The sequence below is a fragment of the Polistes canadensis genome, unplaced genomic scaffold (assembly GCF_001313835.1).
Source record: "Polistes canadensis isolate GaletaPanama2010 unplaced genomic scaffold, ASM131383v1 scaffold_71, whole genome shotgun sequence".
In the NCBI taxonomy this organism is placed as follows: domain Eukaryota; kingdom Metazoa; phylum Arthropoda; class Insecta; order Hymenoptera; family Vespidae; genus Polistes; species Polistes canadensis.
The window spans coordinates 587,163-605,039 of NW_014569618.1; the positions used below are offsets into that span (position 1 = coordinate 587,163).

Sequence of the window (17,877 nt, forward strand, 5' to 3'; positions counted from 1 at the left end):
GATGGTGTGGGATAGGCGTTGAGACGCCATCATCGTTGATGCCGTTGAAAGACCAACAAGCTCGTAAATGTTGCGATCTCTTGAAATCGACTTAAAAGGAACCATGAGGTGGTTGCTGAGATTTCATTCGTGAGTAGTACAGTTGTTGAGAGTCGTATGAATCTGTGTAGATACGTGGTGCGTGTATGTGTGTGTGTGTGATGTACATGGTGTTGTATTCTATACTGGGTGGACCATATTGAACGGTTAACACTATTAATTTGGTATTACGAATTAGAAAATGTTTTTGCGTTAAGATCAAGTGTATCATTTTATTCGATTATTTTCTTTTATAGTTTTCTAATGGTATAAGTGTAGAATGGATACAATTGTTTAATTCTATAACGATATAATAGTTAAAGCACGCAATTTACAAAATTCGGTGGAAAATGTTGTTCGAAATTTTAATATATTCGATGCGATTATAAACTTATTTTTCTCGTTGTGGTTATATTATTATTATTATACTCTTTGATGAGTTTTAAGTTCAACAATTTTTCCTATAGAGGTAATTCAACATTTAGAATTGTTTTTTTAATAAATATAAAATGAAAAACAAATACACAAGTACTTTTAGAAATATATGTTTGTATTAAAAAAAGAAAATTTTTCAATACCTGACGTTATTCGGTTTACTCCGTATAATCAACGTAAATTCTTCTAATTTTGCTCATTTAATTTTCAATTGGTAAAGAGACGAGTTCTCGAGAGAAAAAATGCCGAACGAAAGAAATAGAAGTGGACTGGTCTGTAGAGCAGAAAGTTTCTATGAATGGAACTATTAGGGAACGTAAAACGCACTATTTTATAGGTGTACGAGTACCATGAATTTTCCACGATGATTTTTATTTCTATTTGGAACAATCGCGCTAGGCACATGCTCTTTGAATATTACACAACTCGTTCGGAAAAAAAAGGGAGGAAGTGTTTTAAAACAAATTTTAACTTATTCATTTTCCCCTTTTTTCTTTCTTTCATTTTTTTTTTTCTTTTTAAATTGCGAAAATCGCGATCGATGTTAACCAATGAAAATTCGGTACACACAAGTTTTCTAACATAATTAATAATAATATTTTAATTAATAATTCGTGTTACATATATTTATAACAATTACTAATTACTTGTTTATTTTTCAATTAATACGTCAAAATATATTTTTATTCATATAATTCTATAAATGATATTTATGAATATATTATAATATTAGTATATTACACAAAATTGTGTGTGTTAGTGTTATTTAAATCAAAATAAAATACATCATAAATACTTGTATATTAATTTTGACTTTGTTTATTTATTAATTTTCTTATAGGAATTATTTTGTTATGCATAAAAAAATCTTCATTTACTGATGCAATTGGTTTTCGTATAAAGACGTTAAAGTCGTCAAACGATTAGATCCGACAAATCGGCCAACTAAACTAGGAAGGCCATTAAGTGGTACATTCAAGTGCTGTATCGGCCGTCGTAAGCTCGTTAAAACGAAAAAGTAAGACAGAAAAGGGATGGAACGAGGAGGAACAATCCTCGACGAAAATACAATGGTTTCAAACTATTCCTGTGGTATTTTGCGAGATAGTCGTTGGTTCAGTATAAGAGTTAATTCCGTCGAATACGAGGATTAGAAAGGGGGATATAGAATAAGACGAAACTGAAGGCGAAACATTTTACGATTCAACTAATTTCAAGGATCATCATATTCTCTCTTATATAATATAACGTTTATTATAGTTTTTTGAGGTTTTTTTTTTTTTTTTTAAATTATATCCTACCAAGTTTAATGATCACATTATTTTTTATTATTCTCATTTTAAAATATACACATATCACATTGTGAATAATAATATTTTTATTTAAAAGAGAACAAAATATTTAGAAAACTACAAAATTTACATATTTTATATTTAAGATAATATATTTTACGATTTATTATAAATAGATTATTAATAGTAATTAATATATATTTATTATTTAATTTTTTTCGTATAGATAGATACAGAAATATAAATGTTGAGAAAAATATATAGATTACTTTAGAATTAACTTTAACGTGTAATAGTAATTTTGTCAAATAAATCTCAATACCTTTTTCTAATCTTATTATTTACCCTTTATTACCCCAATTTAAAAAGATAAACATTATCCAACAACACCCTTCCAACAAACTATTTCTATTCGCGAACACAATCCCCTTTCGTTTTACCTTGTAAATTCTTTAACACCTTAGATCCCTTTTTTTTGATAGTATTCAATTTGTACAAAGAACAAAAAAGAAATAAACAAATAACGTAAAGAAACGAAACGAAAAAAGAAAGTAAACCCTTGCCCCTTAAACCCCCCATCCCACCCCACCTCGAATGTAATCGTCGTGGTCTCCTAAATCAAACGAGCTAATTTCCCTTAATCTTTATGCCAGGTAGTAAAATAACAATTTTCAGGGAACGAAATCGGTCGGTTTCGTCGACAAGCTAACGTAAAAGCGTAGGGGGTGGGGGTAGGGGGGATGAAAAGGGGTAAAATTAATAACGAGATGGAAGGCATTACCGAAGTGATACGGTAAAGGGAGGGGATAAAATGGGTTTCTGGGGGTTGGAGTATGAAGTATGAGGGATGGTAGATAGAGTAGAGGGGGTTAATGGGGGGATACTAAGAGGGGGTGGGATGGGGAAGGAAGATAACAGTAGTAGATAGGTTCACACTGTTAAAATCCCTAACGAAGAAGAATACTGAACCGAGGATACACAATAATATAACCTGTGTGTTTACCATGTGAAGGAATGGAACGGAACGGAACGGAATGGAACGGCATCACGATGGTTTACTTGAAATCCTTTCGTGATATACCGTAGGGAAGATTATGTGTTGCTACCACCATTGTTACCTGGAATGTAACGTAACGTAACGTAACGTAATGTAACGTAACTGGATATAGTACTTTTCCCTATTTCGTATGCGTGATTACACACCCTTTCCCTTCACACATATTGCGATAATAAATCAACCCTCCGTGTTTCGTGCCCTTTCTTCTGTAAAAAAAATCCTTTTTTCGAGAAATACCTTTTTTTATTTATTTTTTTTTTATAGTTTGATTTGATTTTTGAATTTTTTATATTATTTTGTTGTTACTTTACTTATCGTTTCTTTTTTTTGGTTATTTTCTTCTTTTAAATTTGAAAAAGGATTCTACTTCCCTCTCTCCCAACTCATTCGAATCGGTGATCGTTTTATTTCAATTTTTACTGTAATGTAATTTAAGTATATCTTTGATATTTCTTTTCAATCGATAAACGTACGTTGTTATTATCGACTTGATAAGAAAAAAAGAATAAAAAATAAAATAGATAATTATGAATTACCCTGTTGTGTCTCATCTAAGAAATTTATAATTTTCTTTTTCCTTTTTTTAGAAAAATAATCGAGCTATCGATTTCTTTTCACAAAGACACTTCTTCTTCTTCTTCTTTTTCTAATTTTTCTTATTTTTCTATTTCTCAACGAAACGAAACGTATCGTTATCCTCTCTCGTCACGATTTACAGCAAGGATTTTCCTTACGTGTCTTATACGTCTCGAATATTCGATGTATAGGTACTTGCACACAGTTACACAGATATTTTTCTTACATGGTAAAACCTTTTTCAGTTCGGCGTCGAAAAACTTTGCGAGGTAAAGCAAAACGACAAAAAAGAAAAAAAAAAACAAAACAAAATATAAATAAAGAACCACAAAAAAGTAAGAGAAGAAAATCTTTGTGACGGTGGTAGTGGTGGTGGTGGTGGTTTCGTAATACTTGAGGTAAAAGAAAATGCATACGGTTTTCTCTTCTACTTTCCATCCCGATTCTTTCTTCCTTTTTATCAACAGAAATAATTGTTCCCTTTAACCACTTTTCCTCCCACTTCCTCGACACCCCCTCCCTTTTTTTTTTTACTATATCAATTAATATCATACATCGTGTCGAGGAAAAAGTTTGTTTTTTCATTGTCCAAGTAGATTAATTGAATAAAAGATTGTATAAATTTAAGATGATATTAATTATGATTTAAACAATATTCTTACGTAGGTTTAAAAAGGTTAAACAAAACAAAAAATATCGTAGAATAATTAACAAGAGAGTTTAATAAAATAATTTTTCAATCATTTAGAAATAGGATGGATTATGTATAAATACGAAAAATGTACGTTTGATTTAAGTATTTAAAATACGATGAAACTTTTTTCTCGACCTGTACAATATAATATATTGTAGATCTTTTTTTTTGTTTTTTTTTTTTCATTTTCCCTTCTTTTATTTCTATTCCTCTCTTTTACCTTTATCCTTTGCAAACAACGACCAACCCCACGCGAATAAGCTTTTGACCCATTTTACTTCATTTGTTTTAATACCCCTATTCGTAGCCTCTGCATTTTGGGAAAAGCACGGTTGTCGTCCTGTTTATAAGTCGACTTTTGGATAATATCATATCTTTTTAGAGTGTAAAAGTGACCTGGGACATTATACGTTAGCCCCTGAATTGAAAAATATATGCGAGAAATCGTGTCCTTTTACTAATTCCGTACAAACATTTCTACTTTTGTGTCCAGCAGTATATAATGTAGAAATGGTGTTCTTCTAACAGATATATAGAACTGTTTTTTTTTCTTTTTTATTTTTCACGTGAAAGTAGTAGAATCAAGATAGGAACGGAATTATTTGCTTATTATCTTTCATAAATATTATGGAAGATCAAACAGTTATATGAACATTTTTTATTCTTTTTTTGTTGTTGTTGGACTTAGCATGTATTATTAGTATACCAGTTTCGAATAAAAATGATGAATATAAATTTCAAATAATTGTTGGTAATAAAATGGAATGTTTATTTCATCATTAGAATGATTTTCTTTCTTAACAAATTATTCGTAACATATTCAAGTCTCAAATTTGGAATTGAGTTGTGATATAAGAGCGAAATTTTTAGTAGAAATGCATTTTTGTGAGAAAAATATTTCAACAATCAAAAACCCCCATAATTTCATTACATTCAAATAATATTATTTATTATTTTGTATTATGAATCGAATTGTTACAATAAATATTACAAATTAAACGGGATAAAATTGTCTATAAGTGTTTTCGGTATCACAAACGCGAAAAATTTCAACAGTAGTAAACTTAAATTAAGAGATAATTAAAAACCCCATTATGTGTGTGGATGATGGATATAAATAAATGAAATAAAATAAAATATAATATTCATTAATAATTCAAATGACGCGTGATGTTGATTTTATATTTCCAAATAGATCAAATTAAATTCAAATAGAGAAAAGAGAGAAGAAAGGTGTCCGACTATCACTGAAAAAAGATAGATAGAACCAATGGGAAAATAGGATTAATAAATATCCGTCCTTGTCTTATCTTTTTACAGTTATTTACCTTTTCGTCGATTTATAAAGGCACAGGATAAGGGGGGGGGGTAGTTTTACTTCGTGCGGTCATTCGCGAGATTTAATCACTGTTTAAAATGGGGGAAAAAAAAAAAGAGAGAAAGAAAGAAAAATAGAAAGGAATAGAAGAAAATCGGGAAAAGCTCTTTTCCTTTTCATTTATTCTATGATGGTAGCTTAAAAAAGCACCGGCACGATGTTCGTTCGCATGATCACTTATACAAATACAAAAGAAAATACAAGTGTATGTGTGTGTGTATATATATTATAATCTGTGGCAACTAATTAAACGTAAAAACCTCTTTTTTACTTTCGCTCGATTACGTTAACCTTGATTTAACGAGAGAACAAAAAAAAAAAACAAAGAAAAGTGAAAAAAAAGTAAAGTAAAGTAAAGTAAATTAAATTAAAACAAAAAAAATAAACGAAGTAAAGAAGAAGAATAAGGGGTTAGGGTATGGGGTTAGAAAAAAAAGATATATAAACCTAATAGAAATCTTTGTTATTACGTGGGGAATTAATTAAAACGCATTTATTCGAAACGCCGCGCCGTTAATTTTGCAGTTAGTAATTTAATAAGTTCGGTTAAGTCGGTGAATGGTCGGTTAGGGGAGGGTTAGGAGAGGGGTAGGAAGAAAGGGATGGTGTAAACGTGAAGTAGAATGAACTTCGGACTCGTAATTCAATAATATTTTTACTTCAAAGCTCGGATAATCACTCTCGTAAATATTGTTTCCCGTAGAACTACCCCCCGTAACTAGGAATAAAGGGTGTGCTGCTATTCACTTGGACGTTTTCGAAACTACAGACGTGCATTAACTTTTCCCTACAGTTGCTAGAATAATCACAACTACTCCCTCTTCTCTCTATCCTTCGTAACAAACCATAAAAGCCATCGTTTTCTCTCATTCTATCTCATTCTTTCTCATTCTCTCTCATTCTTTCTTTCATTCTGTCCTCTATCATTTTCTCTTTCTCGTTCCCTCGAAATACGCTTTAGAAAATTTATCGGTATTATTTTAAGCGAATAATTACTCTCCCGAGCATAAAGGAATACTCGAAAGTCTTGTTCGTAGACTTTTTTTTATTGTTTTTTTTTTTAAATCGTTTTCCCTTTCGCGATCATATGTGCTCGGGCTCGTACAAAATACCCTTTTTTTTTGTTCCCCCTATTTTTATTCATTTTCTTTTTGTTTGAACTATTCTATTAAACGTGGTATATGTATATATCGGGTGAAACATTTCAAATAGGTCATCTGAATAATTCGATTATTAGTGGGCTGTAGATATAACAAAAAGAACAAAAAAAAAAGAACAAAAAGGGAAACAAAAAAACCGTGTCCGACAATACTCGTTCGGTTTCGAGGTTTGCCTCGGTTTTATTGATTTGTTCTTTTTTTTTTTTAGTTTATTATAGATGGACACGTAAAAGACATATCTCTATATCTCAATTTTGGTTTTATACATATATTTTTTTTGAATAGAATGATTTATTTCTCTGCGTATTATTTAATAGGATGTTTTGAGAAACGCGTACGGTGAGCTTAACTAAGCTTTTTATTATTACCCCATATATATATATATATATATATATATAAAATAAAAACGTTACGTTTGACACGGTAAATATGCGTACGTAACGTGTGTGGGAGGGAGGAGGGGAAGGGAGAGGGGGATTATGCCAGCCATCCTCGAAACCGTGCGAGTTTCATTCGGCACATTTTTTTGCTATCACCAATAACAATCGAGTTTTTTTTCGGTTGGGTTGTTTTAAATGCCTCACCTGTTATAACTCGAGGAAAAAATTGGGCAATGGGGTGGGAACAGAGATGGGGATGGGGATGGGAATGGGGAGGGAAAATGGACTTGATGTATGCAAGGCAATAAATTCAACCAACTTCACATATTGAATTTGTAATACCCGTTCTTGTAAAGGAGGGATGAAGAAGGTGGGTGAACTAAGGGCTGCTTCCTTCATGGTTGTAGAACGAACGAAGAATAGACGAGTCTGTGAAAGTCCATGGTATTCAGGAACGTTGGAATTTCGTCCCCTCTAATCTTGTATATATACGGGGTGCAATAAAGTGTCAGTCACGCAAAAGACAGGGCCCCGTTCAACGCCAAAACGTTTGCGTTTGGTAACGGCACGTCAGCCGTTCGAAAACTGACTTCCCTCGTCGAATTAAAAACGAAGATTGAAAAGGAAAGAAAGAAATAAATAAAGGAAGAAATAAAGAAAGAAAGAAATAGTTTATGGGAAGAAGTGGAAATGAAAAATCGATAAAAGTTTTAAACGATGTATAAATCCAGTTTAAGGTATTAGTCGTGGAAATTTTTTTTAAGGGAGGAAAAAAAAAAGGAACAAAGTTATATTGACAATTTTTCACAATTTTTATCTTGGGCGCATATCACTCAAAGGTTTAATAAATTTGAGAAACCAATATAGAGGGAGATACGGGGGAGGAAGAAGAGGGAATTGAAAATCCGAATTTTAGATTTTATATTATAATTCTTGTTTCGTTTGAAATTATTAAATTAAAAAACGAAAATAAATAAAACAGAAATTCCGAACTGGTGATGTTCAATTTATTATATAATTTTCATTTTATTGTATTAATATTTAATATGATAAGTATAAAATAATAATACAATAAATTATTATTATATTAATATATAATTTTAAATTATTATTATATTATATTAATCAAAATTTTATATTAAGTAATAAACTCGTTTAATATTTTTATTTTTATTATTTTTGTATATTAAATATCAGTAATGGTGACGACGTGAATTGACCTGATCGATCGATAATCGTCATCATCATCGTCATCATCATCGTCATCATCATCGTCGTCGTCGTCGTCGTCGTCGTTGTCGTTGTCGTTGTCGTCATCATTCTTCGTTACCGTAACATGTTATAATAATTAACAGAGGTGATAATTAATCCGTCAGCGAGTTCTTAATCTCGATACGTCACACGTCATATTTCCAATGTCACGCTCGAACCTATGACAGCAGCAGCAGCAGCAGCAGCAGCATGTGTACTCACCTCATCATTAACCCGTTTCTACAACGTTAATTCGATATTATCTAATTACACGATCGATTCTATCAAATTCGTAGTAGATTTCAAACGCGAATACGTATTATCGTGTTACAAAGGTAATTCAATTATTTATATTTTATTCGCGTGATCCGTGTAAAAAACAAAAAAAAGAAAAAAATAGGTACGTACATAAATTCGACACATTATTTTGTATTCACATAAGTTTCACAGGGAATTTTGGTTTGACCGCCCAAAATTCCCTATGAAACTTATGTGAATATTATAGTTCTGGACAAAAGTACCAATAAATTTAAATTATTTTGTATTTTTGTTAATAATTTGTAATCATCAATTAGAATTTTCACGCGAATGATATTTCCCTTTTTTTGTTTGCACCAATTGCATCAATTGCATCAGGGTTCCTCCTATTTTTTCCTACATTTTTTTTGTGTTCTTTCAGATAGATCGATTTTTAGAACACTCTCTCTATATATATATATATATATAAATGTATCAACAATTATTTTATATCCGTTTTCATTTTAAACGAATTATTACGTCGACGATTAACCACCGCGGTCAAAATCGAATTACGTTTTCCGATATTTAGAGAATCGAATTTTACGGAAAAAGTCGAACAGGACGGTGCGTTTGTTCCCACCTGATCTGGGTTGGCATGGATTGGGTATTATTTATCAGAGTCACGCGAATTCGATTCTCCTGTCATTTAATCAGCAAAGTGGTATTTAAACGTACTAGACCGAGTCGAGCTGTTGCGAGCCAGCCAGCCAGCCAGCTCATTCATGCGGAGATTTTATTGGAGAACATTATATTGTTATAGGCAACCGCAAATCAACTATATGAAACTTCAAACGAACTGCTATGGTGTTACATGCATACGCGATACCCGTTTACACGAGTACCCGTACTCCAACGGGTACAGGTTGGGTTGGGTTGGGTTGGCACGTTATTGTGAAATGTGTGAGCTCTCATATACGTCATTGTTCATAACGACGTTTTATATATAAAAAAAAAAAACAAAGTGTTACATTGTTATTTATTTTTTTACAATCTTCTTTTTTTTTTTTTTTTATTAATCCCCCGTATTTTTTAATCAATTTATAACCAATGAGATAAAACAAACAAAAATACGTTTCCTCGTAACCTATTAACCGTTCGCAAGTAAAAGTGATAAATTCTGCTTGAAAATGTAAATTTGTATGAAATTTATTTAAATTCATTTGAAATACGCGAAAATATGATTTTTCCTAAATAAAGATAGTTATATATAAACTATTATATTATATATTACAATCTACATTTGCATCGATTAATAATATTAACGATTATTTTAATTTAGATTATATAAATATATGTTAGTTTAAATATATGTTAGTTTAAATATTACATACCTATTATCATACTTTAACTGTGTTAAATTATTTTCATTTGATATTTTTTTTCATGAGAATTTTATCCCCCAAACTCATCACTGTACAAATGTATATTAGTTTAAACAATTACATTAATAATCTTTAATTCTATTCATTTGAAATATTATTTCTATTACACACTCATGGACAATTTTCGGCATCATGTAAACGACATTTGATAAAACAATTTGTTTAGATGACAACGTGTCAGTCTTATATGAGATTTCGTAGAAAAAGTATCATCAATACAATAGTGCATCCATATTTTTATAATAAAAAAACCACACTTTGTCATTTTTCTTTCTACCATTTGTTTCGCGAAGTTAATCCATTTTGTAAAGTAAATAAATGTAGAAAAAAATATTATTCTTATAAAAATCAAATAATAATTTAAAAATGCACTTATATTAAAAGACCGTTCAAATTATACGATTAATCTCTAACCTCTCATACCTGTTATACTTGACCTCGAATACAAATATTTATACATATCAACGTGATCATTATCCGAGTCGATGTTGGATAACCGATTAACATAATGCTTCATTATTAATAATAGACATAGCTAATTATGCGCACATACCACCACCACTATCACCACCACCACCACCACATACACCAACGCAGGTGTACCCTTACGCACAAACACATATATACTGATTTCAACACAAACATATCAAGTAACAGGTATATATATATATATATATATACATATATGTAGATAGTGATGAGAGATTGACGAAGGTCGGTGGACAAACAGGAAGGAAGGAAGGAAGGAAGGAAGGAAGGGTAGAGTAGAGTAGACTAGAATAGGGTAAGGTAAGGTTAGGTTGTATACGTTCTCGTTAGATTCCAGGAGATCCGATATTACCTGATCAGGAAGGAGACCGATTCGTTCAAATACGCGGAACATCAGGTTCGATCAGATGAAACGGGATTGACGATAGGTTCTTCTCAGTAGTTCAGGAGGGTTGAGAAGAGCTAGTTGAAATGGGTTGGTAGAATACATACATAAGGGGGGGATAGAGGAGGGGTGGTATTATTTAAGCAGCCCGCGGGACAGTTTCGAAGGAGATAGTGTTGGAAGTGTAGATGATGATGACGATGATGATGATGATGGTGTAGGTAGAGATAGTGTGAGGATAGGGGGTGGAAGGAACGGCAATCAGGTGCGCTAATGCCAATCAATTATGTGTTCGCAACCCAACCCATGAGGTGGTCGACACCTCCGTCTGTTCGATCCTCCTTCTCATCCTCCTTCTCTCACATTGGATCTTCCTGTTCCTCTTCCTCCTATGCTGAGGTATGGTCCTTTATCAATACGGTCATATCGGAACGGGCCGATATATTAGTTATCGATTTCCGAGGTTACACGGCAGGGTCGATGTACCGACGTCGTTGTTGGCATTACCGACAATCCTCTCTCTCTCTATCTATCTATCTCTATATATATATATATCTATATCTATCTCTATCTAATACACATACTATTGCCAGGACCACCAATGGAGCATTCTGACTCGCTATAACGCCTCCGGTGTGTCTCTCCTGTGGGTTGCAAGTGACAGCTTCGCAAACGGATTCGGCAAGACGAATCTCGCTTTCAAGAAGGGTAACTCTAAATCCTCCTTCCTCAGCTACTCTACGCTCTAGGCTCTGTCCTACGATCGAATCTTATTGGTAAGGTATAGAGGGGCTAAGGTATAGAGTGAGAGAGGGAGGAAGAGGGAAATAAAGAGAGGGGGTCGAGGGTTATGGCTAAGGAAGCTAGCTTTGAAGGGGTGTCTTGGGATCGAGCTTTCCGATTCTCAGGATTTACGGATTTAGCAAAGTTCGCTTGGGATGATAGTGATTGTTAAAACTGGATCGATTCATGGGACGCCCATTGTATATCCTTATATCCTTCCATTGGGATAAGGAAAAGTCTAAGTTTCCTATTGTCTATTCCATTTCCTGGATTTATACTTATTGATATATGTTATATAGTTGAACTTTGTTAGACTGTTTCAGACAAGTTTTTACCATTTTTATTTGATTATGCAAACTCTTTTTGCTTGATTATATATTTTTAATATTATATATATATATATATATATCAGATGATTTGAATATTAGAATATGTAAATGTGTATAAGTAGATAATTAAAAAGGTAAAGGTACGATTTGATTTTGTCATTAAATTAAATTTATACCTGAACGATATATATATTTGTTAAAAACTTTTGTTTTTCTATAGTAATAAAAATATTGAATTATAAAATAAAATATATTAAAAATGATAATTATTATGCACTTTATCGTAATATAATAACATATTTATTCATTAAAATATGGAATATACATGAAATGTATTAATTGAACATAAAATAAGATTTATGTTTGAAAATTGTAGGAAGATAATAAAAAAAAAGAAATTGAAAATTCCATTCTAAGGATAAAATTAATATCTTAATGTGTACACAAGCCCTAGGTTAAACTAAAAGCAGGGATGTTCTCGAATAGATTTCTGAGTATTAACGGTGAAAATCTTCTGGGACTGCTCAGGGCGATTAAAGTCGAAAGGAAGTGAACGATTGAAAGAGTCTGATCCTTCCGGACAATTACCTAGGTAGAACCTTCAAGGCGTCGAATTTATCGTCTTCAACAGCGAACCTAATGATCGTTTAAATATATATATATATTTCGAAATCTTAACGCATTTTAAACTTCGATTTCGCTGAACCATCTTTATTTAATTATACGAAATTGTTACCGAACTGTTGCAACATTTTGTATTTTTTCTTTCCTTTCCTATTTCTTTTTTTTTTTCTTTCCGTGTGTAATCATTCGACTCTATGGAGAAAGATTTTAATTTTAGGGATTAATTGAGCGCGAAGTAAATTTTAATTACAAATCATTTTATTTTTCTCTTTTTTTTTTTTTAAGAAATCAAGAAACAATTAATGATGAATTCAGTGTTAATTAAAAACGCAAAACAAAGAAACAAAAAAAAAAGGGGAGAGAAATTAAAGTTCATTAAGTTCGTAAGTAAATTAACAAAACAATGTGGTGAATTATTAATAATAATAAAAAAAGAAAAACAATGGTTTGAGATGGTAATTAAATTTGAATAAAATTAGATAGCAATTTTAGTAAAAAAGATTTAGTGTAATGAAAATCAATAAGAATTATTTAAAACTCATATGCAATATTTAAGAATTCAGTAGTATAAGTAAATGATATAATTGGACCAAAGGAATTAAGTGATTAATATTTTACAGGATACTTTACCGTAAACTGAATATCTCGTGTTTCATTCGATGCATCTTTTATTACTTAAGGATTTGAGTTTGCAATAGAAAAACGAATCGTATAGCATTAATTAAACAAAAATAATATCGGACTGTAGTATATAAATACCTAAAATTTATCGATTGCAATAAATTAAAATTTATAATTTCAACTTATCCTAAACAAAAGTTATAAGTTCGGTTAGAAGTCAGTCTGACGTAATGCATATCACATCAAAACCATTTGCAAAACCACTGTTTTAATAATACATTTTAACAACAAAACTTTGACTGTCTGTAATTTAATATAACAGAAAACACAAACGAGAGCCAAAATAATAGACTTAAACGTTAGGATAGCAATAGAAAAGGTAGTAGCGAGGGGGGGGGGGGGGGGGGGGGAGGGGGAGGGGGGTTGTAGATATTGTAGAGGAAACATTTCATTTCCCATTAACGGTATCTTACATTAGCGAGTTGTAAGTTTCTAACATTAGAGAGGTAAGGGAAAGAGGATCTTCATGTTCGTGCGAATTTAACGCGTTGAATTGATGCGGGTAAGGCAGACAAGGAGAATAGACAGACAGACAGACAGACAGACGGGCAGACAGACGGGCAGACACGGTATTGCATCAACGCTTTGTCAAAGGGAATTCACGAAAGAGCAGTCTCAGCCTATCCGATTTCGGTACAGGAGAAAGTGCTCAAGTAGGCAGACGCTTGTTCAGACTCGTGCTGCAACATTTCCCTCAGGGAAAGATCGTTGTACGAAAAAGAAAGAGAAATACAAAGTGAAAGAAAGTGAGAAAGAGAGAAAGAGAAAGAGGGGATGTAAGATTCGTCAGAGAAAACGGTGACAATAGCGTAAAATTTTCTTCTTACCTGCAGACAGTGCCTTCTCGCAAGCCAACCAATGTGCTGAAGCTGCGGTGGATCCGGAACTGCTGAGGCTAGTCTAAGTGCCTTTAAAGTAAGTGCAGCTAACGCTGAATGTAAAGCGTTGAACCATACATTTGCTTCGGTGTTATCAGCGGCTCTCAACCAACATTCGTGAACACCGTCGGGTGAATGTAACTCGAGAATTCTACCATCTGTAACAATAATTAATCAAAGTGATATTATATTTGTGTCGTTAATTGTATTTATTTATTTTTATTTTTATTCTTATTCCGTTCCCTTTTTTTCAAGTTTAGAAGGGCTTTCGTTAGAATCTTTACTTTTTAGAAAAATATTATAATATATATATATCTCATATATATTTCTTCAGATCACTAATCGTTTTTTTCTTTAATACATTAATCACTAACTTTCTCATCTTCTCTTTTCAATTCATTATTTTTATGCTAACATTTTGTCGTTAATTATATTTATGTTAAATCGCATCGTTTCAAAAGTTACCACCTTTTTTTGTTTCTCTTTCGACAATGTTTTTAGTAGTGAAAAGTAAATTATGGATATTAATGGTAAATTGTATCTATTCTTTTATTGTAACACATTATAATAATTGATATTATTATTATTATTACAGGTACCGATACGAGTCTTGTTATTTGTTATTATTGTTATCTTTTGTTATTATTAAAGAACTTAGAATATAAATAATATAATTAAAAAAGAAATATATAATCCATGTCATACTTATAATGATCTTTCATTTACTTTTTTCTTATTATTTTTCAATTATTCAACTAATTTGATATCGTAAATTTAAAAAATGCACAAACGGCGGGTGGGAGGAGGAGAATGGGTACAGAAATGAGGGGCTCGTTGGATTGTAAAAAAAAACGGGGGGAAAAAAAAAAAGTAAGTAAAAGTAATCCCTGCAATTTCGATGGTTCGATTCTAATGGAAACAAGAAAAGTATATGGAAGTAGGGGTAGGTAGGGGATCTAATAATCTTATTACACGAACAATAGCGCCAAGATTCTTTCGTAAATGTATTTTCTTGGTAATCACGTGAGTGGAAAGAATGGAAAAGAGTAGGAAAGAGAGAAAGAGAGAAAGAGAGAGGGTTAAAGTTCTCCAATCAGAAGAGACGTCGAAAAAGAAAGAAAGAGAGAAATAGAAAAGGGTGGGAAAGGTGGGGAAGGGGGTGTGTGTGTGTGTTAGGACGGAAAAAGTAACACGATTCCCGAATTGGACTCCGTGGCGCGAACCTTAGTACCTCGTAAACCTTTTTCGTAGCTTAACGCGAAAACTTTGATACGCCTGACATAAATTGCACTTGGGATCGGTCACGAAGTGTAAGACTACCAACCAAACTTGCCACCACCCCCTCCCAATCTCTTCTGATGAGGGGACGTGAAGTAAAACCCCCTCTCCCCTCCCACTTTCCCATCCCTTATCCCTAGTTGCAATCTGGTTGCAATCCTCGTGCTAGTATAAAATCGTAGGAGTACCTCTTTGCGATTTGTGCTATTTTGGAAAAAAACTTTGGTAAAAATACATACGAATGCGTACATACATACATACATGTATAGATGTATATGTATATATTGTATTACATATTGGATCAAGGAAAAAGTCTTATTTATATCTTGTATTTAAAAATGCAATACTCAAATAGAATTTAATTTTGTTGTTGTCATGTTTCCTATCGAGATGTTTACAAATGGTTTAAAACTATTAACAAACGTGTCGTTGGCAGGAAAAATAATTTTACAATTAAACATTGGGATAATGAAAATTGTCAAGTTACACTTTTAATAATACCGCATAGTGTGTGTGTTTATTGATATCCAAAGTATTTTTCTACCTTTTTGTTTAGCAACCCTAATCTCGATTCATCCCTTGCTGGTAATCAAATTTCAAAATATATCAAATTACTTTCATTATATTCGTTCACAAAATACGACGACGAAATTGTTTATATTTTCTTATTTCTAAATCATTTCACGAAATATTTTTACAACTTTTAAAACGCCAAAAAAAAAAAGAAAAACAAGAAGAAGTAGTATTTATCAGATATCTGTGTTTAATATTACGAGAGTTGTTATACGATCCTAAAATCGTTGTAGGTAAGAGGGGAAAAAAAGAAAAAAGAAAGAAAGAAGAATAAAAAAAAAAAAAAAACGAAGCAACTTAATTCCCGAGCCAATATAAATAATAGTAGCAATGGAGGTTGAATCAACGACGAATCGGTTGCTACCATTCGTTTAATTTATTTGCCTACGTATACGTATGTGTACATGCAATATGAATTTATACCTATATACTTATATATATGCGCACACATATATGTATTATATATATATATATAGGGATTCTCCATTTAAATTTCGAAACACGATCTTTATTTTCCTAACTTTGTTTACATCCAATTAAAAAGCGTAATGGATAGAAAAATATTGCCCAGAAGCGAGTGGAATCCTACTGCAATAATTCTTGTTTTTCCTATCCCTTCTTTTTCTTCATCTTCTTCTTCTAATTCCACTCATTCTCTCTCACAAATCTTTTTCTCTCGTGTTACAAATAATAATAATAATAATAATAATAATAATAATAATAATAATAATAAGGGTAGACGATCTTTCATCTCTCTCTCTCTCTCAATCGATAAAAATGCAAACAAGCGATTATGGCTCGAATTTAAAACCTTCGAACGGGGTTCGTATTCGTTCAGTTAATAGCCGAGCTTTTTAATGGACGTATCGGAGATTTCACCCCATCTGTGAAAATTGCAAGCTCTCTCTCTCTCTCTCTTTTTCTCTCCCATTTTTTTTTTCGTCTTTATTCTTTCTCTTTCTTTTGCATCGGAAATATTCTTTTTCTTTTATTTGCCGTGTGTGCACGTACACACACACGAACGTGTACCTGCGAACTGTGTATATAAATGTGTAAGTGTGTAAGTGTTGTAATGTATGTATGTGCCCGCGCGTACGTTTTTATTATTTTCTTTTTATTCTATTCTTTTATTTCTTTTTCTTTTGGAAAAAAAAAAAAAAAACGTTCGATAGGCAAAACTTAATCGCCTCGCAATTCAGTTGGAAAACGGGAAAAGGTTTCTCGCTAAAGGGTCGAACAGAAACGAGAGACGAATTCGCGTACTCTCTCTTCCTCTCTCTCTCTCTCTCTCTCTCTCTCTTTTTCTCTCTCTCTCTTTCTCTCTTGTTCCTTTCTCGTAGGGAAATAGGTACGAGCCGGAGGTAAACGCGCCGCCGGGATGGATCCATAAAGAGTATGAAAGAAAATATTGAATTTCCGATCAAAAGGAAATTACGCTCGAGTTAAAAGCTCGACCTCTTCCTCCCTTCTCAAACCATCCACCTACCCACCCCCAGCCACCCACCCACCCACCCACTCTCTCTCTTTCTCCCTCTTCTTATTTATTTCTCTTTCCTTCTTTCTTCTTCCTTCCTATTTCTTTCTATTTTTCTCTTCTTCTATCTATCTTTCTTTCTTTCTCTCTTTCTTTTTCTATTCCTTTCATTTCTTTTCTCTCCCATTTTTTACTTCCCCTCTTTTTATATTCCCTTCCCTTTCCGTTCTCACAATTTTGTTCCCCTTTTACCACCCATCTTCCGGCTAGTATGTTTCCCTTCGTCAAAAGAAGGGATTCGTTTAAAGGGGTAAAAGATAAAAATGGCCGATAAAATGGCAGAGATAAAAACATATCGTATTTTTCAAAGAATACGCTCTAGGTACTTCCCCCCCCCCCC

At 32.4% G+C, this 17,877-nt stretch overlaps 1 protein-coding gene across 1 annotated transcript in view; it reads right to left on the minus strand.

Annotated features, from left to right (window-relative positions):
• Positions 1 to 17,877, minus strand: part of LOC106786296 (beta-1-syntrophin-like) — a gene marked incomplete at its 5' end in the record, with an annotated part of 134,046 nt that overhangs the window by 40,600 nt on the left and 75,569 nt on the right. Inside the window, one exon of the mRNA XM_014747505.1 lies at positions 14,102 to 14,310. Within this exon, the coding sequence (XP_014602991.1) occupies positions 14,102 to 14,310 (209 nt within the window). The remainder of the gene's footprint in view (positions 1 to 14,101; positions 14,311 to 17,877) is intronic.